Raw genomic sequence first — 27,878 nt, forward strand, 5'->3', positions numbered from 1 at the left:
TTGTGTCCACAGCATCGGTATTTGACGCCTTGTAGGAGACTCAACGATCAACTATCTTTTTGGTGCGTTTACAGCAACTAAAAAATCCTGCATATTCTACCTCATACTACTGTGCATTTTTTAAGAAATTTGCACCACACAAAATAAATCAACTGACAAATTGCACATATTGTACCTTTAAAAACAGTGCAATTTTTAAGCATGCATAATAAAAAGTCATGCATATTCTACCTTTAACAAAAGTACATTTTTAAGAAATCTGCACCATACAAAATATTTCAACTAACATATTGTGCATAGTCTACCTTTAACATCAGTGCATTTTTTAACAGAAATGTGCACCATAAAAATCTATCATATGCATATTCTACCTTTAACAACAGTGCATTTTTACCTAAATTTGCACCGCACAAAATATATCAACTGACAGATTGTGCATGTTCTACCTTTGACATCAGTGCATATTTAAAGAAATCTGCACCATACACAATACATCAGCTGAAAATTCTTGCATCTGCACTGTACAAAATATGTCAGACAAGTCATGCATATTTTACTTTTAACAATGGTGCATTTTTTAAGGAAATTGCACCATCTGAAATGTATCATTTCACAAATCCTGCTTAATCTACCTTTAACTACAATTCTGACAATGTGTGTCAGCCTGAAATCAGAAAAACTACTCAAAAATCACCTTTTTTTAGATGCTTCTCACTTTATTCCTGCAATAGCACCACTTCAACGTCATTAACTACAGTGCATTTTTGGAATTTGCATAAATCAAAGCCTAAAAAGCAGCCACACTCCCAGCTATTCTCCCTAAAAGGTGTGCAGATCTAACTTCAAGATAAGTTTAAGAGAGCTGGTCACAGACTGGAGCACCAAATCTCCCAGCAGAGAAAAGGAAAACGTGGGTTGGACTTTTTAACATATCCCTCCCACTGCTACCAAGCCATTTTACCCAGAATACACAGCTGCAAAAAAACAAAAAAAGTGCTGCACCAAAACACAAGAATGTGTCAGAAATAGCAAAACAACGAGGGGAAAGCATCGGTGATGGGAAATTTCAGAAAAAGTCACACTTATGAAGAGTAATATTTAGCACTTTTTCGACTCAAATGAGACTTAAATAGCCTCCCAGACCGTGAAACAGCCCCCCAGCAGCCATTCACACAGTTTTCTCAGTTCAAACGGGTTCTGTAACGTCGCAGTTAAAACCGTTAGCTCGCGAAAACTTTGACAGTCCAATGCGTTTGAGAACATCCCGTTATGTAACCGGACACCGAGCCGTTTGAAGAGCACTGAGGAGAAGCATCTCTGAGAGCGATGGGAACTTATTTCTTTGGAGTTATTTTCCCTGCCAGGCAAACCGAAATACATGAAAAAAAAAGGGGGGTCCTGAGCTCTGGGGGTTTCAAACACGGAAGTCATCAAAGTAGTTTGAAGCTGCAGCAGCAGGCATTTTGAGAGAAGGAGGCTTATCTTAACACATGTGATCCTCCACCTCCCCCCGTGACAACATCAACACCGATCAACTAAACCACTTGTTTGAATGACGAACTTTTAAATCCATCACACATATCAACATGAACAATATTAAAAGTCAATTAAAGACTAAATATACTCACTCCTCTTCCCATGGTTGCCAAGACGTGGACTTTCTTCCCAGTTCAAGTAAAAATTGAGAAACTAAAAATCCACCTTAAAAATATTTACAATAAAAAAAATATTTAAAACAAATAAAAACTCCTGGATGTGACCGTTATTTTATTTTTTTGTTTTTTTTTTTATATTTTTCTTCAGCACGTGTCACTCCTCCAGGACACACATCCGAGCTCGCGAGCCGCCGCGGCAGACCCTCCAATACTTATAGACGGCGTTCCTTCCATTGTGACGTCGACGCCTTTTGCCATGGTAACCCCACGGATGGAGGCGGGGCGTCCTCCATTATTGGGCGTTTTTCTTTTTTCTTCTTCTCTCTCTTTTTTTTTTTCCAGGTTTGCCATGCAACACACACACGACACACACATACACAGACACATCCATTCAGCATGGATGGACAAATAGATACATTGTTAGGAATCAAACACAAAGAGCTGAATGTAACTACTAAAATATTACAGGAGCACACAACGATAACAAAAAAAAAGAATGATGCAGCAGTTTGAGAGAAATGATACACATTTTTCCCACAACACACACAGTGTCCATGCACAAAATCACACACAAAAAATCTTAACATACTGCATGACTACTGTCTATTTAGTAGCTTGTGTTATAGCTGTTAAATGTGATATATTTCTAAATTATTATTATTATTATTATTATTATTGTTGTTGTTGTTATTATTATCATCATCATTATTATTGTTGTTGTTGTTAGTATTATTATTGTTGTTGTTGTTAGTATTATTATTGTTATTATTTAATAGTTTGACATTTTGTGAAAGATAGTTTGCTTAGCTTAGCACAACAACTGAAAAAAACAGGCTCTGTCCAAAATCTGCCTGCTAGCACCTCTCCAATAACAGTTCAAATTAGATAGCTAACAGATGATGTAGATTAACTAGCTAATTAGAACTGTTATGGGAGCAGGATCTGTAGCAAAATGCTAGCTAACAATGTGCATTCAATCGCTATCTAGCAGGTTACATCTAATAGCTAATGATAGCAAAACACTGGTGAACTGGCTAGGTAGTCTGCATCAATTGTTAGCTAGCTAGTTAGCTAGTGCTTTGTTGGTTTTCTTTTCAGCATAGACAAGCCTAGAACTTAGCAAAGAACAGGAAAAAAGAAATTTGACAGAGGATCTCCTCAACTGCTATTGGCACACAAAGCAAAAAGCTGTGGGACTTAAGTTAATTCAGAGTTAAATTCTTCTTACTGTCTTGTTTCCTGGCAACCACCCCCAGCTAAATACATTTTTGTTGAGTTTGAACTAATAGGTGAATGTTGTTACCTTCTGACAGAGCCATGCTAGTTTCCAGTCTTTGTGCTAAGCTACGCTAACTGACCGCTGGGTGCTTTGGTTTCCCACCTAACTCTTAACAAGAAAACAAATAAGCTAATCTCCTCCCCCAAAAAGTATTTATTTTATATTCCACTGTATCTACTCTCCTGTGAGAAGAGGACCACCCCACAAAACCCTGCCATACAAACACACACACAAACACACACCTCTGATTCATCTACACCTCACCCTGCTTAACAGCTGGGTTCGCAGACACCTCCTTTCCCCCGCTGCTTTGACAAGGTTGTTGCGTGCTGATAGCGGGCAGCCAACTTCTGAACCCTCTGCTTCTAAATCCAGAGCTGCACAAGCTGATTTATCTGCGTAACACTGCCATCTTTGCACTACAGGAGCTCTGTTTGTGGTATAGATGCACAGTGGCAGTGCGTTACCGTGTCAGCAAAGAATCTGACCCCATCGACAAACAAAAGTATAGTATCTATTTAGTTGTTTTATGGTACCAGAATGTCAAAAGTGCTGCTTGAGATTCAGCATGTGTCGAGCCTCTTTAGCTCTGGGGCCCCATGAAAGTATTCCCCCTCTCCCCCTGATGAGCAGAGCGCCTGTTCATTGTTTTCCACTAACATATTTCTTTGTCTTCACTGTCACTGGGCTGCAAATAGTCTCAGCCTGCTAGCTCCAGGATGCTCCCTGACCTCTCACACCCCCTGTGGACATGGAAGTCAGAGGAAGGGGGTGGCAGTAGAAAACTCAATGATTACCACACTGTTGTCATGCTAGCAAGTTTAGTTGCACTGTACCCCAGCAGCAGCTCCATTACGGCCATTTGCATCTGTTCCAGGAGCTCTTAAACCCTTTCATCCCACGACACAAATGAGAGATTTAGTCTTTCATCCCTGGATCTAAGCTGGAAACCAGAAACATTCAGCCACTTGTTGTACGTATGGAACACTCTTTTACTTCAGCTCGTGAAAAATGGGAGCAAAAAACAAGTGTTGCATTTATATTTTTGTTGAATATACATGCAAGGGACAATGTACAGTGAGGATTATTGCAAAATAAACTCAGACAGGGAGATTATTACACAGTTACTCGCCGAACAAGTCAATAATTTCACACTAAATACTAATTTAAAAATAATTTCACTGTTTTATTGTGCTTCCAGTGTATACGAACAGAACGGTAACTGACCAATCAGAAGCAAGCATTTAACAACGCTGTCAGGTCAAAAGATAAAGTCAATGGTACAGACAGAAAAGGAGTTTCATGCAAACTTCTACCAGAGCTTCATATTTTATATATTTTACGGCAAACCAGTCATAGGAAAAACTAGAAATCTAACAAATTCCTGTCCTCTCACTCCTGTCTGCAGCTTTAACCAGTTATATCAGCAGGCATTTGTAAGCGACCTCTTCAGCCATGAAGTAGACCCAGGGCGGGCAGGATGAGCCCGCCATTGGAGTGCTGCTATTGTATCCTGATAGGTAGACTGTGTCACTCACTCTCTGGCTCCCTGTGTATTCTAATAGACCTTATCAGCTGGCCTGGAGAGCACTCTGCATCAACTGACAAGATAAACCTCAGATAGATCAAACGGCGACAGAAAGATTTCACTGCGAGGCTTCAGCGCAAACACACACACACATGCTCCATCCATCCATCCCTTCTTGGATCTATTTAACCTCTTAAACCTCTTTTCTTCTTAAAAACAGAGAATAAAAAAAAATCATGGGTAAACAAACAAAACCACAAGTGGACTTAATCCACAGATGGACACACAGCAGCAAGCCCTGGCATTGTGGGGGCGTGTGTGTGCATATGCTCATACATGTTCATGTGTGGGCGGGCGCATAATATATGCAGAGTCTATAATGTGCTGTATTTTGTTTTGGTGAGTGCATTCACATCCATGCATGACATGTGTGATGATCAGTGTAGCTCGCGTGTTACCAGTGTGTTGCTCTATAAATAGCCTAGATTTTATTTAGATGTTGGGGAGAGAGAGGAAGAGAGAGAGAGAGAGGGCTCTCAAACATGTTGCCATAGCAACAGGCACGTTCAGGGGCCCTGCTTGTGAACGAAGGATGAAGGCATGATAATGTTGGTGTCTGTCTGCTGCCTCTCTCTCTCTCTCTCTCTCTCTCTCCTCCCCTGCTTGATTCATCTCAGCTGAATCGCTTTATCGGCATGACAATTCATCAGAAAATATATTAACAAAGCTCCAAAAGCGTGCTTTCAAAACATAATAAGATGATTAATTACACGTCTTGGAAACACGTGCAACAAAACGCCAATATTTGCTGTTCTCTTGCTCCGACTCTTCCTTCCTCATTGTTGCATCGATTCACTTTTATCGCCATCCTTCAACCTCTCTCCTCTCTCTTTTCTTCCTATGTTCTCCACATCCCTCCATCCTTTTGTCTGCACACTCTCGCTGTCTGTCTTACACTAGCACCCTCTGCTGTAAAAGACATCACCTGAGGAGTTGGAGGACAGAAACATTCAGGCTGAACAGGGCACCATACACCATTTTCACTCATCAAAAAAAGGCAAAAATGTGATTTTGTGCCTATAAATGAATCCCAAGTGTGTGTGAAGCAGGCCATCTGTGCAGAGGTTGGTGTGATGATACTATGGGATACTGAGTATATACACACACACACGCACACACACACCTAAGAGGAGTTGAGGGAGAAGGGGGGCGTTCATAATGACCGGGGTAAACACAAAGTAGATAGCACTAGAGTGGCCTCAGTTAATTTTCACTGAGGGCCTCATTGCATTGGCGGTCAACAGAGCAATCCATTGCAAACACCATTGTGGCAGACTGGCCCTTGAGATAATGGACACACACACACACACACACACACACACACACATTCACACACAAATGCATGCAGACACACACTGCTTTTTGCTAATATCTGGCAGGTAAAGATAAAATCCTGGGAAAATAAACCTTAAAAAGGTCAAATCCAGTGTCGTAGCAGATAACCCTGACCAGATTAGTGTATTAATTGATAAATCAATCAAAATTAACTGTGATGATCAGTCACTTCACCAGTAACAACAGGTCATAAGTTAACACACGTAATTTAGTTTTTTGATACACTAGAAATGCAGAAATGTGATGGATATTGCAAGGATATTGTTGGTTTTTAAAGTAGAATTGCATGTGACTAATATTCTTTAGTTAAAGGGATAGTTTGGATTTGGATTTTGGATTTTGGAAATGGGGCTGTATGTGGTATTTATCAGTAGTCAGTCTACTACCAACATTAGATGCGAGTCAACACGCCCCCAGTTTGGAGGAGCAGAGAAGAGCACCAGCTTGGAAGCTAAACAATGTACTGCTGTGGACAGGGTCAGCAACAAAATGTATTTTAGCCACCACGCTTAAACTGATGTTAATTTTTTGATGGCTAAAATACTTTTTGTTGCTAATGACCCCACCTAGGAGCTTGCCGATCGCCATCTATTGCACTGAATATCAACAAGTACCTCATAGAGCCCTACTTCAAAAAATCCAAGCTACCCCTTTCAGTCATTTCTTTATAAAAACACTGAACATTTGCTTTGCGAAGTGTGATAATTCCTTCTCATTATCATAATTTCATTTTAAATGCATGCCCCCCTCTGAACTCTTCATATCTGCCCCCTGAACTGAAGTTTAGGAACTGTTGAGGTGGATAATCCCCCCCAGTATGGGTCACTGGCTCTGACTCACTGGTACATACCTACTGAACCTTGAAACAACATCCTGCATCAAATCCCCGAAACTCTGTTTTTATCCCTCCCTGTGGCAGAGAAAAGTGAAAGAAACAAACTCCCAAGCAGCCTCAGTGTATAATGGTACGGACATGTTTTATTGTGAATGACATTTACATCAAGATATTCTTAATTTATCCATGCTCTGTGTTTTTTGGGGGTCTGACTAACATCTCAGACAAATATGTAACATGGCAGTAAAATAACGATGAAACACTGACTTCGCCCTCCATGATTGTGTTGTGTTGACTCAGTAGTATGTCTCCTGCTCCACCCAACCTGGAAACCAAACAAGACAGAGTTAGGGACATGGTTTTTGGGATTTTTCGCCCCATATCTGGGCTCTAAATTCTCTAGAGCTGCAACAGTTACTCGACTAATTCATTAGTTTTCAACTTTTAAAGTAAATGCCTCATATTCTGATAACAGATTAATTCTTTTGAGTCATTTTTTGAAGAAAATATGTGATTTTAACTTCTCATTTTCTCCCTCATGATGGCTGACAGTGATTCAAAGAAATAAGACTGGATTAAGACACATCTGTGAATTAAGAGCCAACTCTGCCATGACTTTCTTGACAGCACCATTAGGAGATGTGTCCTGCAGAGACATGGAGGTTGTGGCATTTTTGTCTCATGAAATGATGATATCATCCTGAACAGAGAAGCTGACTCTGGCCTGACCCTGTAGCTCAGTTTGTGTTGTATCATCAGATGTACTCAGACTCTAATAAAACTGTATTAGAAGTCAGTGTAAGTCCAAGGTTTGGATGCTTGAATTATGTGATTTATCAGGCCCCACTGAGCCCAAGGCTACATTTTATTTTCAGCCTGGGACACTGGGAACACTTGTGTTTCACAGAAGGCTGAAAACCACTGGGCTGGAATCATGTTTTGGAGGAAACTGTGAAACTTTATTCAGCCCAGGGTTGAAAATAATCTGGAGGACAGTTAGCTTTGGGCACAGCGGAGAACTTTATTCAAATGAAGCCTAAAAATATAAACTTGTTTGTCTTCATTCATTCACAGTTGTTTGAATACGTGTCAGCTTAACTTGTCGTTTCTGTCTGATTGTAACACATTATTCACCATGAACGGGCAATGGGATGTTCACTGATCTGTGCTGTGGGGCTCAGATGTAGCAGACACACACTCTAACACACACATACACACACAGACACAGCTGCATCAGAGCCAGCCCTGCGTACAGGTTCTGCTCAGCTCCGTGGGTAGAACGAGGCATTAACAATGGCAGGGTTGAGGGTTCAAATCCCACTGGACCAACACCATCTGCCACAGCTCACTGGTCTGTGTGGAGACGTAGTTGTGGCAGGGATAACACACATGAACGCACACAAAAACAGACACACAGCTCATGCAAGACACATGTATACCTGCATGTTGTTGATGAACCTTCAGTAGTTATACACCACTGCTTTTGCTCTCTGTATTTGCATCATATTGTAAATCATCACATCAGGAGGGGAGGAACAATAGTCAACAACTTTGCTGTGACGACCAAAATGTTTTTAAAATTACAGAATCACAGAGGAAGTCATGTTTTTAAAATTTCACAAAATTTGAATGAATACATTCTGCAGGTTTTAACATTATGAACAATTAACAATTATGAATGAAATTTAAGGTCTATTTCATGTCCATACTGGCAAAAAAAAACTACAAAGGATATGAAGGAAAATTGGAGCTCCAGAATTACTTACGTTACGCCAGTTTTAAGAGGCTAATTGTGACACACTAGCCAGGTATGCAATGATAAATCCGAACCAGGTGGTGGATATTGGTTCCATGTTGGTTTAATACTTTTTCTCCAGAACACATTTAAAAAACAAAACTGAAGGCAATGCAATCATTTTTTTTACATCTGGCAAAAAATCTATTTAGGACATTGTTAGAGACTTTAAAGTAACAACAAGAAGTTTAAGCTTGTTATGAAACAGTCTAAATTTAATATTGATGCTTCTATATGGCCTATATAATAAAACAAGACCATCTGCAAGATGATTAGTTATTTCTATGTGGTTCTTCTTAATGCTTGCCAACAGGCCGGATTCTCCTGAAACTGATGAAAGAGCCTGTCTTTACATTTTTCCAGCCAAAGTTACATTTAGCCAGTTAAAAAGAAGCAGGGGGAGATTTTTATCTCCATAATTTTAGTTTTGATGTCATGTTTCCTGGTTATGGCAGTGTAAGCTACCGCTTTTGTCTACAGGGGCCGCCAAAAATTTAAATTCATAAATGTCTAATAATCTTCCTTGAAAATAAAGAATTTTGAAAAAAGATTAGTTATTGGTCTTTTATTTTTTTTATTAATTTAATCAAATAAATAATATTGTTTATTAACTGTCCCCTTGCTTTCTGTTATTTTGAAAAAGTGGCCCCGAGGAAAGTCACTTAAGTATCCATGCTGTACATCTTTGTAAAATCCAATATTATGTAAATATCCAGTCAAACAGACTCTATTTATCCTATTTATTTCTTTACTCCACTTACATTATGCAGCTCATACATTTTTTATGAATAATTTATTTGTCTGTATTTAGTTTATGTATGCAACTAGTTTCTTTGCTGCTGTTGTTCTCATTGTTTGTCCTCTTTATTCTTAAATCTGATACCTGTCGAAGGCAAATTCCATGCACACCTCTACTTGGTGATTTAAAAGATCCTGATTAACCCTTAAGTTTATCTGAGCATCTGAGTCTTTATTAGGCCAGAATAAGATAATCACTGAGTCACTGGCATTTTGTTTTACTAAATTCTTCGTCACTAGTGTTGTTGTGGAGCTCTTTGCTGTTAATTATCTCTAATTAATTGTCATTATTGTTGTGGCTGTATTTGTCTGACAGTCGCCACAGACACAAACAGAACTTCAAAAAGGATAATAAATGAAAACTAACTAATCCTGTCCTCCTAGTCCCCTTAAATTCACCCCCAAATACAGAGAGCAGAAGCAAAAATGTGTAACACAAAAGCTGCTTCAGAGAGCAAAAAGAAGAGTCAGGTATGAACTTACCGCCTGGGTTGCGTCTGAGGATATATCTTCTGGCTTCATCGTACAAGAAGATGAGGAGGGAGTAGGGGAAGGCACAGAACCACCAACATGGCCTGAGGGAAAGACAGACAGACAGAGAGATTGAGTTACAACCAGAATGTGAGAGAGTTTTATGGCATTACGTTTCTCTAAGAGCACATGAAAAGCTTTGGGCTGAACGACTTTTGAGACTCAAATATTAGGATTCATTCAGTTACTGAGTGTTAGCAAAACGAGGCAGGGAATGTTTCTCTTTTTGATAGTCCTCTCTACTAAAGACAATGAAACTATTAAAAGAAACATCATGTGTTGCTCTAAATGTTTCCACACAAACGGGGCTGCTTTTGTTTCTTTCTGCAGATGTTCTTGTTTAACGTCTTTTGTTACCGCTGTTGTTTGTCTCCTAGTTTATTTGCTGGCTCTTTTGAATTGCCTGGCTGGGTGTCTGGATAACACACAAACTACAGTTGTTTTTCATTTGTATTAGTTAAAAGAGAAGAACAAAATTGGAAGGGGAAAAGAAGGAAAAAAGGGAGGGAGAAAAGGAAAAGATGGGAAAATGTAGCTGAAGGCTGTAAGAAAAACATGGATTTAACTAAAAGATCATCAAGTGTATAATTACAATAATTTTCTTTTTGTAATTACCATGAAAAGTTATGAGGTTTTACATATATAATTATGATATTAATTTGTACATATGAAGCAGGATAAAGTTTTTTATATCTCTCAGTGTTTTGTTCTATAATTAGGATGTTTTCCCGGCTGATATATATTGTGAGGATACATCATGTGTATTTTTTTGTATTTTTTATCACAAAGATCTTACTTCATTCCTGTCTATTCATTCATGATAACAAAACAAACTAGACGAGACATAAATAGGGTCAGGCAGACAAAAACTGTCAGGAGAGACACCAGACACTCAGACAAAGAGGAGGAGGAGGAGGAGAAGCCAAGGTTAGTTAACCACCGCCCAAAGAGAAAAAGGTGAGTGGGTGGGTGAGGAGTATGAGGAAGAGGAGGAGAGGAGACAGAAGCACTGGGGACAGATGAAAAGGTGGCGAGGAGGAAGAAGAAGCGAAAATGCAAAACAATAACGAGGAAAACAAGACAAGATTTCAGCTGCATGTGAAACTCGTGAGCTAATGAGCTTAACGTGCCCTCGCTGCTTTCTATTTTCCTCTGTTGGGTGAAGAATCTCATTAGAGCTGCAGCTCTTCTGCTTCACTCTGCCTCTGAAGTGGAAATCAGCGGTGACACTAGATAATATCCACCTTTTTTTAACAAGATAATAAACTAAAACAGCACCATCGGGAAAATCCAAGGAAAACAATGTCACTGATGGAGAGGAAGTGCTGTGAATGTCAGTAAATTAACAGAAAAATGGATTTCATGGATTACCACCTTAATGGGGATAAACTTAATGAATATTGTGCACACAAATGATCCTGAATACATGAAATGAAACCAAGGAAAATGAGACTACGCCTTGTGCATAATGCATAACTCTGTATTCTTGGGAAGCTTATCAGTAAATCAAAGATAACAGATGTTGCTCTGCACACACCATTTTAGTTCTGCATAATTCCTGAGTGAGAGATGATAGGACGTGTGTGTATCATTGTTTTTGTGCACATGTGTTTTTACTCACTTGAGAGGGTACATTCTGAGGGCGACGTCCATGCCTGGGCAATATGACAGGAAGGCAGCCAGAGCTGTCTCCTCAAATAGACCGAAGATGAGGATACGATTCCTGTGGAGGCGATGAGTTAACATAGTTAGAACAATTCAACTAAAATCTGCAAACACGAGAGCAACGTACATATAAACCTCTTTATAGGTACATACTTCATTCCCTGCTGCAGGATGGAGTTCCTCCTGGTCTTACAGATGATCAGATCGGCCCACTGCACGATCACGATACTGGCGAAGAAAGCTGTGTGGCAGGTGAACTCTACAATCTTTCTGCGCTCGTATGTCTGGTGGATAGAATGTTTTATAAAAGATTAGCACATTTTCCACTTCTGTTCTTCCCTTGAAAAACTATACAGTCCATTTTAGCTTCAAGGGAGTCCTGTTTTTGTATCAGCCTGGACCCTATCTGTGTAGTGATCCTCTCCATAATGTTGTCACACACTTAGAAAAACAATCCAAATCTGTCAGTGGTAAAAACAAACACTTTTAGTGGATGTACTAGTACTAGTTGTCTGGAGGGATTACCTACTGGGATTGCATCTCCGTTTTGTTTCTATTGGCTGCAGGGTTCTCTCTCAATACTGGACCAATTTTAAAAATTGTTGTCCCAATTATGGGTTAACTGTATGGAAGAAATATCTAATTGCAATTATTTTGACTGATATTATTGACATTTTCATTTTAAAAGCATTAAAATGATTGTGGCGTGATTTTTGAAGGGGTCTATACCAAAATTATTTTAAAATTGTACTTTGACACACATTTTGTCTTTAACAATTATTGAACCTAGTGCAAAATGAAAATTGTGGCAGAGTATACTGATTTTTATAAAACTTTGATTAATTTTTCAAGCCTAGTCCCCTTGGTCACTAAGGGACAAAAACATGGGAAAATAGGGTCCAGGTAGAAAAAATAACAAAGCCATCCTTTAAGAATTACTGCAAATGATGGGCTGTGGCATTATTAAAAACATTACTGACCCACTGCTGTCCGTAGCTGTCTTCTAGGTCATTTACGTATTTATCATCCCAAAACACTCTGATGCCCAGCAGGTCACCGGGGAGGAAACCATTTTCAGCCAGGATCACAAAGTATGTGAAAAACCCAGCTGTGGCCTGCATCATACCTGACAGAGAAGAAGAAGAAAAGCAGTTTAACTTGGAAATGCTCTATTTTAGATAGAATATAACCAAATAACAACGATCATTTCTGTCTCCAGCACTAAATAAGTGCAGTATACTTACCGATCTGTCCGTAGGCTATACTGATGAGCCTCTCATTCACTAGTTTGTCTGTTTTGGGGTTTCTGGGCTGTCTCTTCATGATGTCGCTCTCAGCTGCTTCATAAGCCAGGGAGATGGCAGGGACCTGGGAGACAACAAGTAAATAGTAAAATAAGTTTAGTAAATTGTACAACCAAATTCACATAATATATCTTTAGTGTCTGTCGCACATTTTAGTGATTTTCATTATTCACACATGAAGCTACATTTCCGTCTTGTGCCTAATGCGATGGCAATGCTAGAATAGATGGGGCAAGGAACAGTCCAGCAGGTGGCAGTAATGCAACACTTAACTGCTATAAAACTAAAAGAACAAAGATGGGGCAAGGCAAAAGCATGTGTATGCAGTGGAAGATTATGAAAGCGTCATTTGTCACAGGAATGTAACCCTTTAAATGGTTGTCCCTGCAATGTTACTGCATTTATTCATCACAGCCATACTGGCATTATGAAATACTGAGGTAGGAAATCAACGGCTCAGGTTTCCCTGAATTTGCCATTCACACATGACCACATGCAAGAAATATTCCTCAAGATTTCAAGGATAGATTGCATTTTTTTGTATCATCACTTGCATGATGTCAAGCAATGAGGTAATCCGCTCACCATGTCAGTTCCCAGGTCAATACAGAGAATGGTGACGGTTCCCAGGGGCAGGGGGATGTTGGCGATGATGAAGAGGAGGAAGGGTGAGATCTCAGGGATGTTACTGGTCAGAGTGTAGGCGATGGACTTCTTCAAGTTGTCAAAGATCAGACGGCCTGAGAAAGTGGTTAAGAATTAATATTGCGATGAAAGTGAGAAAATCTGTTTTTTTCAGCCTGCATTTCCACATTTCTGCAGGTAAAAGCCTCGGTGTACCTTCTTCCACTCCAGTAACAATGGAGGCAAAGTTGTCGTCCAGCAGGATCATGTCGGCGGCCTGTTTGGAGACGTCAGATCCGGCGATACCCATGGCGACGCCAATGTCAGCCTTCTTCAGAGCTGGAGAGTCGTTCACACCGTCACCTGTCACAGCCACAATGGCCCCCTGAAGAGAGAGACAAAAGAAGAGTTAGGATGAAACAAAAATCTTGAATTTTTAAATGCTTTTAACCCCACTTTGTGTCAGTGATGCCCACCTGTCTCTGGCAACCTTCCACAATGATCAGTTTCTGCTGAGGGGAGGTTCTGGCGAAGACGATTTCAGTATGGTGTTTCAGCACATCGTCGAGCTGCTCTGAGGTCATGTCTTTCAGCTCGCCACCGTGGACAACACAGGCCTTGGCATCCCTGGAGAGGAAATCACAGCAGCGTTAGAATAACAGTTGTAATCCCACATCCTGTTTCTGAGAGGAAAGCTGAGGATGGGGTGTAATCACAGCAATACAAGAAGAAAATTATTATGAAGGGACAAACTGAGAAAGCAGGAAAGTCCTTTAGAAAACAGAGCATCTGCCTTGACACCCCATAAAGACAAATTATGGCATCATCAGCAAAAAGCTAGAATTATAATAAAGTAACCAATATTTTCAGGACCTGCTAAAATATTAGGCCTTTACTGCATACAATCATGCATTTTTAACGTTAGACTTGATATAACAAAATCAAGAAAGACTTGCAACTAAACTTGAACTTTAATACTTGGCTTGCTGGGTGAGCTCTCTTGTTTATTTATTTCTTCACAAATTCTGTTGACTGTGAATTATGGTGGCAGGTCCCTGCACTTTTTGATTTCATAGTTTTTAAATTAAACTTATGCTTAAAGGCATTTCAGTTTAGCGTTTGAGTTTGTTCATTTTTTATTTCAAAGGTGTGCTGATTCCAACTATGGCTTATCTCTTTCCTTGATTACTAATAACTGGTCTTGTGCCTGAAAAAAAAAAAACAGGGATGTGATGAAATCAGTGAAACTCTAGGTGACACTTAATTCACCAGATCCACTTTGTTTGAAGCAGTCTGACAGCATCCAATCAAGTTGCAGGAGAGAAACATTAAGAACAAATGCTATGTTACCGAGCTCCAGTTGGAAAAACATGAAACCAAGGATAGCAAAATTTGTTCAAATTCCTTTGACATCTGAAGTTCTCTGTTACATTTGGTGAAGAGTACATTATGACTTGTTTAGGACTCTGGACTTGCCTGTCTTGACTTGAGACTTGTGACTTGGTGTCACCTCTGCAGTATAGTCTAATACAGTATTTTGGCAAGAAGAAGTGAGAAGTGCTACCAAAGAGTTCGCAAACAGGATGAGATACTAAACTTGCTGATGAAGAAACAGTGAAGCCAACAGGTCAAAGACTGGCATGGATTTATTTGTCTGCAGGGAATTAATGGTAAAAGCCTTTTTGGCTGGGTAGATTGCAGCAAGCTTTTTAGCCAAGACTGATTTAATTTTGCTCTATTACAACAAGTATTAGGAAGAACAGACACGGAAGAAGAGAAGGATCCTACTCATGCTTAAAAATCATTTTCAGCCTGGTGTTCATCGGCCAAAAATGTATATATTCTTAATACTGACATGCTTGACAGTGAGGTTTAAGTTTCAGTAAGTGTACAAACCTGGGGTTGACCTCTGAGACGGGTACATTCAGGCGGGCAGCAATGTCTTCAACGGTCTCGTTGCCTTCAGAGATGATACCCACACCCTTAGCAATAGCCTTGGCTGTGATGGGATGGTCACCTGTGACCATGATGACCTGATGGAGGAGAAGTTAAGACAAGATATTCAAGCACTAACACAGATTGTATACAGATAATGCATTAAATCTTCAGTTGTAAAGTACAATTGCTATAAAAAGTGAAATTTAAGATATGGACTTTCATGATAAGTGAGACAATCCAAGTTTGATTCAAACTGTTTGCAGGTTTTTAAGAATTCAGACATGTATTTTAGCGGATGCATAGCATTTAGTCTTAAGTTGACTTTTCTTGAATGCACTGGATACAGTTACAAACCTTGATTCCAGCACTCCTGCATTTGCCGACAGCATCGGGCACAGCAGCACGAGGAGGGTCGATCATGGACATGAGGCCGATGAAGCACAGCTTCTCAGTGGGGAAGTTGACCTCCTCAGTGTCAAAAGCAAAACCTTCAGGGAACTGGTCATCAGGCAGGTTGAAATGGCAGAAACCTGAGGAGGACAGGAAAGAAAAGTGCTTGTCAGGAGCTTAGAGGTTTCTTTTTTCTCTACTAACTAATTAAAAAAGTGATAAGGATGTAGATATCAAATGGAGGTATGTTGTACCCAGTACTCTCTCTCCAAGTCCTCCCAGCTCTACGTAGGCGTTCTGGAAAGCGTCTTTCATCTCTTCGTCCAGAGGCTGCTCTTTGCCTTGGATCATGATGGTGGAGCAACGGTCCAAAATCCTCTCTGGGGCTCCTTTCATCACCAGCAGGTGCTTGGTCTCTCCAGGAGTGGCATTCTTGTGGATGGAGAGCTGCCGGACGAGATGAAGGTTGGATTTTAAACACTGGTTTTGTTTTTTGGTTTGTGTCAAGAAAAGCAAATCCCAAGCGCATTCTAAACTATACTCATTTGTCAAAAACTGGTCAATGGAGACATGAGCCAACCCCACCACTAGGGGGCATAAATTAGCATTTGTCTTACACTGTTGGGTTTGCAAAGTTTTTTTGGGCTTCATTTTCAGCATCATCTCACCAGCAGACTACATTTTTAACAAATTTTGAAGGTGCAATGCGTAATTGATTGTTTACCTGGTATTTGTTGGTGGAGTTGAAGGGGATCTCAGCAACCTTCTGGTATTTCTCTCTCATGCCAGCAACGGATCCGCAGCACAGCTCGATACACTTCAGCAGGGCAGCTTCTGAGGCATCACCAGCTACATCTCTCTGTGAATTTAAGCAAATGACATAAATCATTGGGCTTAATGAAAATTGTGTATCAGATTGTCTTTTTTTTCGTAAAAATATATTGTACAAGTAAACCGTAATATGATACAAAAATGTTTCACACACTTATAATTCACACCAAGTCAAAACATTGACCCACCAAACACATTTATTAAAGGGTGTCCATTATTTTGGGGCATTTAAGTGAGCTTTTTAAATTATTCTGTAGTTTCAGATGATGTTGCTACATATAAACTAAGGGTTAAGCATGAATTTCCATCTGGAAAAAGCTGGAAAAGAACTCAGATGGAGCCCCCCTTTAAAGTCAAACAGAAGGTCACATTTGAAGTAAAAAACTTATACAAGTTAATGAAATTCATCCGAAAGACAAGACCAACTAGTTTTGTGTTGCTGATTTTCATATCATTTCCACAGTGGAACATCCAGTTCTATGTAACTAGGTCACTTGACATAATTGCGATATCCTGATGAACTTGAACTGATGAACTGTATGCACATTTGTGTACTGCATTTTTAAATTCATCATATAAAATCAATTAATCAATCAAAGAGTACAATATTGGGTTTCTAAAATGTTTCAGAATCAAAGTATAAAGTAGCAGAAAATGGTTATTCTAAATTTTGACACTAGACACACAAGATTTTCATTTTTACTATCGGTTCAAAATACTGATTACTGGTCTCCTTGATTACTAATAATCTATATTGTTTTTGACCCTGAAAAAAAACAGTTTCAACAATGATGGCCACCCCCCCCCAAAAAATGCATTTTTTTGAAAAAGATATATTTGGTGGACAGCTGTACAATAAAAGGCCTGCCATGCCTCATTTCATCCTGCTTGCACTGTGCAGTTTAAGAAAGAAATAAACTCATCAGTACTCATTAAGAAATAAATCAGTGGCTCTGTCTAGCCACCTCTTGCTATAGCGCCTGCTATATATTTCTGAAAAAGCCTTTAATTATGTTGAGTGCTTTTTATAAAGATTTGTAGTGCAGTTTGGCTGCATTTTGTGTTTTGTTGGATCCAAACAGTCCTTTGCCAAGTCATAATGCCAAGTCACCTCCCACACTGTGTCTCAGGATTCATTTGGGTCTAGTATCAAATTCAACAAAATGTTTTCAGGAAGAAATATATTCCATGAGGCAATGAGGCCTGTTTACAACCAGGACTAAGAGATGGTGTTACACCCAAAAAGCCAGTGTTATTGATATCTTCATCCACTGGTGAATAATTTATACTCTTTTGTGGTGATTAGAATGGGTGAACAGAGGCAGAACGGTTAGTGTTTGGTGACTTGAGGAGTTCAGAGGAGGATATTCACCTTCAGGATGGGAACGTTGACCTGGTCAGCCAGGAAGACGGCGCGGTTGCAGAGTCCGGCGATTCTGGCCAGGGCAGCCCAGCTGGCTGAGCTCCTGTCGAAAGAGGCGCCGCTTTGGTTCTCGGTGGTGTCGGCCTCGTGGATCTGGTTGTCGAACCACATGTGGGCAACGGTCATCCTGTTCTGGGTCAGGGTTCCGGTCTTGTCGGAGCAGATGGTGGAGGTGGAGCCCAGGGTCTCGACGGCTTCCAAGTTCTTCACCAGGCAGTTCTTCTTGGCCATACGCTTAGCGGTAAGGGTCAGACACACCTAGAGACAGAAATCAAGTGTTTATAGATTCAATCTTTGCATCACTTAAATCTACTGTACAATGAGATTCAACCAATTCAACCACAACTCACAGTGACAGTGGCCAGGAGACCTTCAGGCACGTTGGCGACAATGATACCAATGAGGAAGATGACGGCCTCCAGCCACCCGTACCCAAGGATGAGTGAGAGGATGAAAAAGGAGACACCCAGGAAGACGGCCACGCCGGTGATGATGTGGATGAAATGCTCGATCTCAATGGCGATGGGAGTTTTGCCGCCCTCCAGACTGGAAGCCAGGGTGGCAATACGACCCATGACGGTACGATCTCCAGTGTTGATGACGACTCCTCTGGCGGTACCTGAGGAAAGCAAGAAATTGAGAGAGAAGTTAAAAAACTGACTGAGATGTGAAAATGTTATATTCTTCAGTTAATTTAGCTTATAAAATGATGATTTAATTTGCTTGTCAATTTGCTGCATTTTCACTTTATGCATTGTTAAAAAAAACATTTCATCATTACTTCATCTTACAACTTCATTTTAAACTGTGTAGTTTGCTACATTCACACTTCTCTTCAGCTTCTACTGTCTTTACCATCATCTTAATCTTTTCAAGTTTAATTTTCTGTACACAGGTGAATGTTCAACCATGTGATTTCTGTAATTTCATAGTTCTCTACCTTCAACACAGTTGGTGGAAAAGAAAACAATGTTCCTGGTTTCCAGAGGGTTGTCATTGGAGAAGTCAGGAGTACGAGTCTGGGGCTCGGATTCACCGGTCAGAGAGGAGTTGTCCACCTGACGAAGGAAAAGAGAAGAACATGAAATACCAAAGAGATACAAAGAGGTGAAAATGGCATGTTTTATTGGTCAATTATAGGTCTTAATTATTATTTTATTCTTTTTAATGATTATTATTTTTACTGGAAGGTTGCTGGTCATATTTTATTTTTTATTCATATTTTCTTACTGGTTTTAACTCATATATTATTTATGTGTTTGTTTTAATTGTGTTTAATTAAATCCATTGTTTCATCTTTATACTATCCACATTTTGTGCTTTCACGTGGAATGAAATTTTCTATATAAATAAAATGTTTCTTGTTTGCTATTAAAAAACAATGACTGTAATTGTTGGTCTTAGACAAAAGTGGGAAAACAGAAGATTAAATATTTAGGCCTAAATAATATTTGAGTAAGGAACAAATGTTTGAACTGAGAAAGAAATCCATTCAGAAAGTGATTAAGAGGAAGTGAAATGATGTGTAATACGCCACATACTGTATTTTCCATCAAATGTTAAGCAACTTTAACTCGTGATCTCTTTTACCTTCCCAATTTCAACAATCAAAAACTGTAATAGATTAATACTAATCAAAGGTATGGACCTTGCAGCCATGAGCAGAGATGATCCTCAGATCAGCAGGGATCCTGTCTCCACCCTTCACCTCCACCAAGTCTCCAACCACCACCTCCTCAGCGTTGATGCTCTGCTTCTCACCATCACGGATGACCAGGGCTTGCTACAAGACAAAAGGTGAAATGTACATGTTTTTAAAAGGAGGCATTACGCTTCCTGAATAGCTTTCATTCCCAGCAGGAACAAACCAGATGATGAATGGGAAAAAATGAGTCAATAGTGTGGTAATGCGATGAAGTAACACTGCGCCTTAGCATTGTGTAACATGTTCTATTATTTGTGTCTCAAATTTGATATGAGCTTTTCCATGGTAGTGTTTTCTGTTCAAAAGAAAGTGAAAAAAATCACCTGTGGGACCAGGTTCTTGAAGGAGTCCATGATCTTGGAGCTCTTGGCCTCTTGGTAGTAAGAGAAGCAACCAGTGATGATGACGACAGCAGAAAGCACAACACCCAGGTACAACTGCAGTAAAAGAGAAACGACTGTTAGCCAGGTCATCTTTGGTGGTGTTAATTCTTTAAAGGGATAGTTCGGATTATTTGAAGTGCGATAGTATAGATAGATAGTAAGCAGACAGGAGTACCAGCACAGAAATTCTGCAAACTGGGGGTGTGTCCACCTGCGTTTATTGTAGATAATACACTGACTATAGATAAGGACCTCATACAACCCCACTTCAAATAATCTGAACTATCCCTTTAATAGATCATATTTACATATCATACACTAGTTAAGACCTCCTTACGTTATCATTGGCAGGTTCGTCTTCTGAGGCAGCCTGGATACCGTAAGCGAGGAAGCAGAGGATAGCACCGATCCACAGCAGCATGGAGAAACCACCAAACAGCTGCAAACAAGATAAAACAACCGTCAGGTTTCATGACTTTACAGGTTTTACTGGCCACAACAAGTGAATTTGCATTTCTAAAATTTGAATATGCAAAATAGGTTTGTCGTTTGCATGGTAGAAGATGTTTCCCTGAGTGGGAATTTCAGCCCAGGAGTGACTTGTTTACCTGTTTACAGAACTTGACCCACTCAGGCGTTGTGGGAGGAGGTGTGAGGGCATTTGGACCATCGCGGGCCAGAATCTCTTTTGCTCTGGAGTTGGAAAGACCCTACAAAGAGACACAAAGAGGGGAGGTTAGCTAAAATAGTACTTGTGCTTCCCAACAACAGCTTGTCAGACAAGGTTGAGATATGGGTAATTGTCTCGCCTGATGCACAGTTATGTCTGAGGAGGAAGGAAACCCATTATAGGAAAATTTGCGATGTCTTTGTCCTGGTTTACTGGAGGGAAATTCTTTGAAGGACACACCAGAGCGACACATTTCCTGCTGAACTGTTTTATTTCGTAAACAGTTACACCTCTATTACCTCAGGAGCTGGTGGATTAACGTTTGGTTGAGACAAAAAAACAAAAGAAACCACATCCGCAGGAAGAAGGATCTCTGTAATCTCACAATTACTGCTTCCTGTTTTCACAATAATAATTAGAACTTTAGCTTGATGTAAATAACAGCTTGTAGTATGGAAAAAGTGCTTAACAGGAGATAGGACAATCAGGTTGTGTCTCTATAATCAATGAACAGTGTGTGCGTATTTCAACAGGGTCACTTTTCTTACAGAGTAGAAAAATGCAAAGGATTTAAGAGTGAAGTGCGACTAAAGGTCTCTTTGGAGGGGTACCTGGAGTGAAAAGCAGCATTTTTTTCTTGTTGGTAGGGTCAATATGACTGGTGTTCCTACGTGAATGAAGTCTTTGTTTTGGGGAAAACTCAGACAGATCAGATTTCAGCAGATAATCAGCATCAGTCAAGCATTTGGCCAGTGCCGAGCTGTGTTTGGGTTGTGTAATGAGATTCTGTGTGTGTGTGTCCTCAGCTTGATGAAGACCAGGCTTGAAACATGAAAAGTACATTTTTGTCTAGCACCTTTTCTGTACAATGTGACATTCAGTGAGACTTTAAAGGGTTACTTGTCAGTTTTTAAAGGAAAACATCTAAAATATGCACACTGCCCTTTTTATTGGAACTACTTTCTACTTAAGAAATAGTCCATGGGAAAAATGTTGACAGCTTGTCCTGTGGATTTATCTAATTCAGGGTTTGGAACCCCCAATGGGATCCTCAAACAAATCTGAGGTATCAGAAGATGATTTTGAGTAATCCATTATGGGGTCACAAGCCAAAAAGATGTTGCTTTAAATGTCATATTCCAGCGCTTAAAGGTATACTGTTTATCTCATTGTATCTGCATTACTTTACTCTACTCTAACACACTAAAATGTCAAAATATCTACAAGTGGTACGTGTGTGTCTGAGTAGTTGTTTGTGATTGACCTAAGCTTATACTGCAAGCTCTTTCCTGGCCTCTGGGCTTATCTGCCTCTGTGAAATGTTCACCAGCAGCCAGTACAACAATCCCCGTGACTTACAGACACACTCATTCGAAAACAATCACACACAAATGCAGCATGCTCACCCTGGTCAGGTCAGTTCCATATTTTCTGTGAAGTTCATCCAAGGTTAGCTTGTGATCATCCTATGGAGAGAAAGAGAGAGAGAGATTGAGAGATGTGTAAAATGAGCCAAAACCCCTGTCATTTTAAAACCGTGGATATTATCTCTTTTGAGGATTATAAAATGTCCTGTCACGTCCTGCAGAGGGACACAGGGAACATAAAGATGGCATGGCAAAATCAGCCATCTGATCAGGATTATGGATGCATGTCGGTCCATACAGTGCGATTTTAAGATTAGTCAAAGCAGACATTCGAGTAAAACTGGAGTCTGCTGGTGATTGAAAACTTGCAGCCAAACACAGGGGCTAAGCCACCATGAGCTCACTCACGTATGGACTCATCCAAACAGTCAGTTTGCTGTGAGCAAACAGTCCATTCAGCCGAACAGTCACCCAACTGATACACTGATGTTTGCCCCCAACAGTATTGCTCATGTGCATGACATTTTCAACCAAGAGTGGAGCCCACTCTTTCATAGCTTTGGTGTCATCTAAACTAATTTGTTGGATGATTTGATCACCTAAAGTGTTGCTCTTGCTTAAATTTTGATCTATATTAAAAAGGTTTAACCCAGTAACAATCAGTTTATTTGTAAATGAAAAAGCGGGGGAAAATGCAAATAAAAGTGGATCTGCAAATGAACAACCACAGAAGCTGGCATATTCATGCGCCTACACTGTATTTTTCTGAATAACGCCTACAGCGAGTGAATGAAAAGAGATTCTTCCAATGCAGTCTGGATGATCTGCAATAATATCTTGACTCTCACCTTTCAATTTTTAACAACAAACAATCGGAATCTTCATATAAAATGTGAAACAACCTAAGTAAAGATTCTCACACTGGCTTCTATGGTGGTTTGCTGGCCTCATGTATTTGAGAAATTCTTGTTGTGAATGCAATGGTGCAAAATTTTCCATTTTGGCCTGGCATTATTGTTTTTTTTCCACGAAATTAAAGCTCCACAGCTTGTTACACCCTAACAGAATGCAAGCCAACCATCATATACATGGAAAGTATGTCATCTTGCAGCCCTCTGTGCATTCATTATTAACACAGGGAGCTGAAGGAAAAACTGCAGAGGCTACAGTTTTTACATTGGCCTATTTTATGAACAACATGGTCATCTGTTTCAAACACAGAGGGCAGAATTATGTGTCACTAGAAACTACATTTTAATTATTTATATTTGAATTGCTCAACTTGGATAATTGCATTGAAAAACTGAATCTCAATAGCATAACTTGAATTCATTTGCAAGTTCAGTTCTCACAATGAAAGTTCAGTTCTTGCAATTCACATTCATCACTCGCAATTCAAGTTTCAAATTCAGTTCTTGCAAATCAAGTTGAATTCTCTCAAGTCAACTTCAGTTCTCGCAATTCACCTTCAGTTCTCGCATTTCAAATTAAGTTCTCGCTAATCAAGTTCAGTTCTCGCAATTCACATTCAGTTTAAGCTAACTGAGACACACATGCGATCGTTGAAGAGCAATCAAATGCAAATTCAAGAAGTCATTTTCAGCCAATTAGCACCTAAAGCTTTCACTTCCGTCACTCTTACTAATCCATGGACCAGACTTTAGGAATAAACGCAAGTTGAAGAATGTGATGGATCAGGCACAAAACTCAAATAAGGTTGTTATTCTTTGAAACACCAAGAAATACGTTTTAACAAAGAATAGAGAAAATACTTTAGGCTTATCTTGCTCCTATTGGTCATTGGTATCACTGAGAGAAAACATTTGTTACTGTATGCGTGAATTTGCACTTGATTGCTCTGCTTCACTGACCAGATGTGTGTCTTTGTGACCTGAAAATTAATTGCGAGAACTGAATCTGAATTGGAAAGTGGAATGTGGAAATGTGGAAAGATGAATTTTCAGTGAGGATCACATTCAGTTTCTAGTGACACATACACACAAATTTCTGCTCATAATATGTAGAGTGTATGTTCAGTATGTAATTGTACATTTACTATATGCAATTGCACATTTACGTAATGGTAATTTGACCACAGAAAATGTGAAGTCCTGAGCTGTTAATGGATGAGGTGAGTCCCTTTACATTTATGTTGGTGGAGAAAATGGGTGTAATTGCATGGTTCTGCCTGGCCTGCCATCGTTTGGCATTATAATAAGCAAGGAAAGTGTTCCATGCCAAATGTGCCATGGATAATGTTTTATCACATGCCCCAAACTACTGTTGCTTTTTTTAACTATTAGTCAGCAGTTCTCTTGAAGCCTGTAGAGGAAATTTCTCCACTTGCTTTGATACTCTGGCTCATAAACACACACATTTGAATAACGTTTGGATGGCCAAACAGACTGTCCTCGACTGGTTTAATAAATCAATTTGAACATGATTCTATATTTAGTATTTTCTGTTGGACTTTGTCACATTTGATCAAATTGCCAGTTGCTTTATGTTGCTATGGGAACAGTTGCCATTGTCTTCAGCTGGACTTTGACGCCTCAGTTAATGATATGATGGTGCAAGGATGATGGTGCAATAATCATTAACATGTCAGCTTCAATGGCTCCATGGGGACCCGCCTAAACTCTCACTACTGTTGTACTACGACCTAATATACTATCATTCTTTAACCATAGATCAAATCTGAGATCTGAGGATTATCAATAAACGACAATATATCACTGGTGCCTTTTTGCAACCAATAAGACTATCTGAAGACACAATGCATTTTTAGCAGTTGTCACATTAAGGACAGCGCCTGCTGTTAATTGCAGGAAATGATATGCTAAATTGGGGAGGTTATGGCTGACTGGTGATACGGTTGCTATGGCATTGAGATGTCCTTCAGAGACGGTGGTAGGACTTTGAGATCAAGTTAAGACATTCAGAGGACAATAATCATTAATATGTCACCTAGATGGGGATTTTATTACCTAATAACCTACAGCACTCAGTGACCTGTTGGGTGACATTGAGCAGGAACTGAGAAACACACAGTAATTAGAATTAATCAGAAAACTGGCAACGAGCCATGATTGAATATTCTATTGTAATGGTAGCTTTTGAAGAGTTACTTAAGAAACATAGAGCATCACTCTACACTTTTACTTGATGACCTTGTCAAAGTCAAAGGCCAGTTTAACATATATAATTCATAATGCAAAAAAATGACAGAAAATGCAAATTATTATGATAGTATCAACTCATTAGTAGAACGTTTTAATATGGCATGTTGACAAATATCTACTTTGTGCTCTGAGATGAACATAAGACCTGAATCTGCCGAGTGACCTTGTGAAGGACACCATCTTATGGAAGATAAAGGACGCTTTGTCTTTGAACAACTAATTTTCAGGATAGTTCAGGGACAAACACAGAAATAAGAGGAGAGATGGAGCTTGGACACATTTAATAAATGTATTTTTGCCTATAAAATGGCACTAGTTTGCATTTAAGCATAGAGTCAATGTTATGGTATCATTCATGACACCTTTTCATCGACATGGGGGGTGAACTGAGCGCCTCGCTGACCTTGGGAAATGACCTCAGCGAGCTACAGACTGAGAAAAAGCTGACACAAGTGGAAATTGGGTGACTGTTTTACACAGGAAATTTCAAACCCACCTAAACCTCTATGCATGTAACTTTACAACTCTGCAAATGTCATCCGGAGTAGCTGAGCGCAGTGGTGAAAGCTTGAAGATTGTGGCGAGAGATTAAAAAAGGAACTGCCCTAAATGATCAAACTGCTCATGATGTAGGAGATGAAGAGAATCTAGAAGCACAATAATATATATTTACTGGCTTCAGGAAAGGGATTGGTTCATATGTTTTGAGAAAGTGAGGACAATAATGACAACAGTGCCTCGCACCCAACATTTGAGCACTGAAAACTGATCTAGATAAGCATGACTTAGAAGTTAAGTATAGCTGTGAACTCCTTAATAACATGTGACAGTACATACAGCGGTGTAAGTAGTAATCTTTGTGAAATACGGGACAGACGGCTACATCTCATGTGACTAGCCATGAGGTCAAAGCAGCGGTTTGTCTCAGCCGTGACTGTAACGTTTGCTGTGACCAATGGCAGTGACTTAGAGTGACCAAGAGCAATAACATGGCCTGAATATAAGACTGTCATTAAGTATGAGTGCTACAATGTGTATGGGAGGATATGGTTGTAAAGTTCAACAAGGTCATTCTATTTCATGCCAGTTCCTTTTAGTGTTAATTAAGGTTTTTAGGAAGTCGTTTAGAAAGTCACTTTTGAGGGTTTTCTCTTTATTAAATTACCCCAATCAAGTAGTTAAGATAATTACAGAGTGGTTTGACTTTTGTTTGTGTACTCACCAGGTCAACTTCTTTCTTCAGGTCATCCATATCCTTGTCCCCTTTGCCTTTCTTGCCTTTCTTCTCCTTGCCATCTGAAGTGGCCGCCAGTTTGTACTCCTCTTTCCCTCTCTGCATTGAAGAAAGCGAGACATCTTAATAAGACTCAGCACATGTGGTAAGACCGCTCTGAAGTTTCCTCTTTTGTAGCACGAGTCAGAGCAGAAAGCAGTGTCAACTTTCCTGTTCAAACATGCTGTAAAACTTATGTTAATCATTGTTAGGAAGACCATGAAACTCTCTCATAAAAATCTCTGAACTAAAAAGTTTGAAGAGTTCCCAAACTCTAAAAAGTACAGCACATGTACACTCGCACAGGAGATTTCGAAACTAAGGTACAAAGTACTTCATGCAACCTACAACTGTCAAACCAATAACTTGTGGCTGAAGCTTAGTCTGGGCTCAAAACTGAAAAACATAACCAGCCTTAATCTCAACCTAAATCTAAAGACTCTTAAGAAAGTAGGCCAAAACATGTGACAAAGTTGAAATACTTACTCCCAGCCCCATGGTTGCAGTGTAAGTCTGAGAACAGTCAATCCAATTGTCTTTTTAAATTGCAGCTTTCCTACTCCGCCTCTCTCTCACTCTCTCTCACACACACACTCTCTCTCTCTCTCTCTCTCTCAGCCCTGTTGCGCCCTGTGTCTTCCGCACTCCCCTGAGCAGAGAAGATAGGTAGCTTCACATTAGCATACCTTTATACCCACCTGTCCCGAGAGGTGGAGCTTTTTTGGGAGGGAGGGGGTGAAATTGACAGGGGTGAAACTGGACAGGTGAGTAGTGGTGTTGGAGGAGGGGGAGGGGGGGTTACTAAAGGAAGGGAGGACGGCACTGGTGGTGGTGGTGGAGGAGGAGTGCGGGAGAAAAAGGGAGGGGTGAATCTTGTGCAACTTCCCTGTTTTGTTCTTGCCGCTTCCCTTGCGCGTTCTTTCACTCTTTACTCATTTACTTTTCTCAACCCTTTCCACTAAGCTTAAATTTTGACCTTTACTTGCAACAGGTAGGAGGTTCGGACAGCCAAAACCCCACCCATGCCCTTTAGCTCTAGAGAAACCCAAGTGAGACTGTCTGTGTGTGGTTAGTTGACAGTACAAACAGGGATGAATGACAAAAAAGGCAAGATAGTGGAATAGTGAATGAGAGAGGTAGAGATAAAGGCAGAGCTTGAAAGGTGAAAGTCCAGTTCAGCAGGTGACTGACTGCCCAAAGCAGAACGATCCATTTGAATAAGAAAGACCGCAAGAGAAAGAGGCGAGAGGATGATTAAAACTGACAGACTTTTTTCCCACGTGGGAACGAGGAGAAAGAGGCTGGAT

At 39.9% G+C, this 27,878-nt stretch overlaps 2 protein-coding genes across 2 annotated transcripts in view; both read right to left on the minus strand.

The window, feature by feature from the left end:
* Positions 1 to 1,848, minus strand: part of LOC146304583 (sodium/potassium-transporting ATPase subunit alpha-1) — a 33,024-nt gene extending 31,176 nt beyond the window's left edge. Inside the window, exon 1 of the mRNA XM_084713438.1 lies at positions 1,629 to 1,848. Coding sequence (XP_084569564.1) covers positions 1,629 to 1,640 — 12 coding nt within the window. The 5' untranslated portion in view covers positions 1,641 to 1,848. The remainder of the gene's footprint in view (positions 1 to 1,628) is intronic.
* Positions 1,849 to 6,815: 4,967 nt separating this feature from the next.
* On the minus strand, positions 6,816 to 27,234 carry LOC146304584 (sodium/potassium-transporting ATPase subunit alpha-1). The gene is made up of 23 exons (XM_084713439.1): positions 27,058 to 27,234; positions 26,521 to 26,631; positions 22,156 to 22,215; positions 20,688 to 20,789; positions 20,417 to 20,518; positions 20,020 to 20,133; positions 19,640 to 19,774; positions 18,932 to 19,049; positions 18,342 to 18,610; positions 17,941 to 18,249; positions 16,462 to 16,596; positions 15,992 to 16,184; positions 15,702 to 15,877; positions 15,306 to 15,442; positions 13,886 to 14,036; positions 13,626 to 13,794; positions 13,371 to 13,525; positions 12,726 to 12,849; positions 12,462 to 12,607; positions 11,635 to 11,765; positions 11,438 to 11,539; positions 9,769 to 9,860; positions 6,816 to 7,017 (listed from the first exon to the last, which is right to left on the minus strand). The coding sequence occupies exons 1-23, from the start codon at positions 27,067 to 27,069 to the stop codon at positions 6,989 to 6,991; spliced, it is 3,072 nt and encodes a 1,023-aa protein (XP_084569565.1). The 5' UTR covers positions 27,070 to 27,234; the 3' UTR covers positions 6,816 to 6,988.
* Between the last annotated feature and the right edge of the window lie 644 nt (positions 27,235 to 27,878).

This window comes from Lutjanus erythropterus, chromosome 24, assembly GCF_056507025.1.
Source record: "Lutjanus erythropterus isolate fLutEry1 chromosome 24, fLutEry1.hap2, whole genome shotgun sequence".
Lineage (NCBI taxonomy): Eukaryota > Metazoa > Chordata > Actinopteri > Lutjaniformes > Lutjanidae > Lutjanus > Lutjanus erythropterus.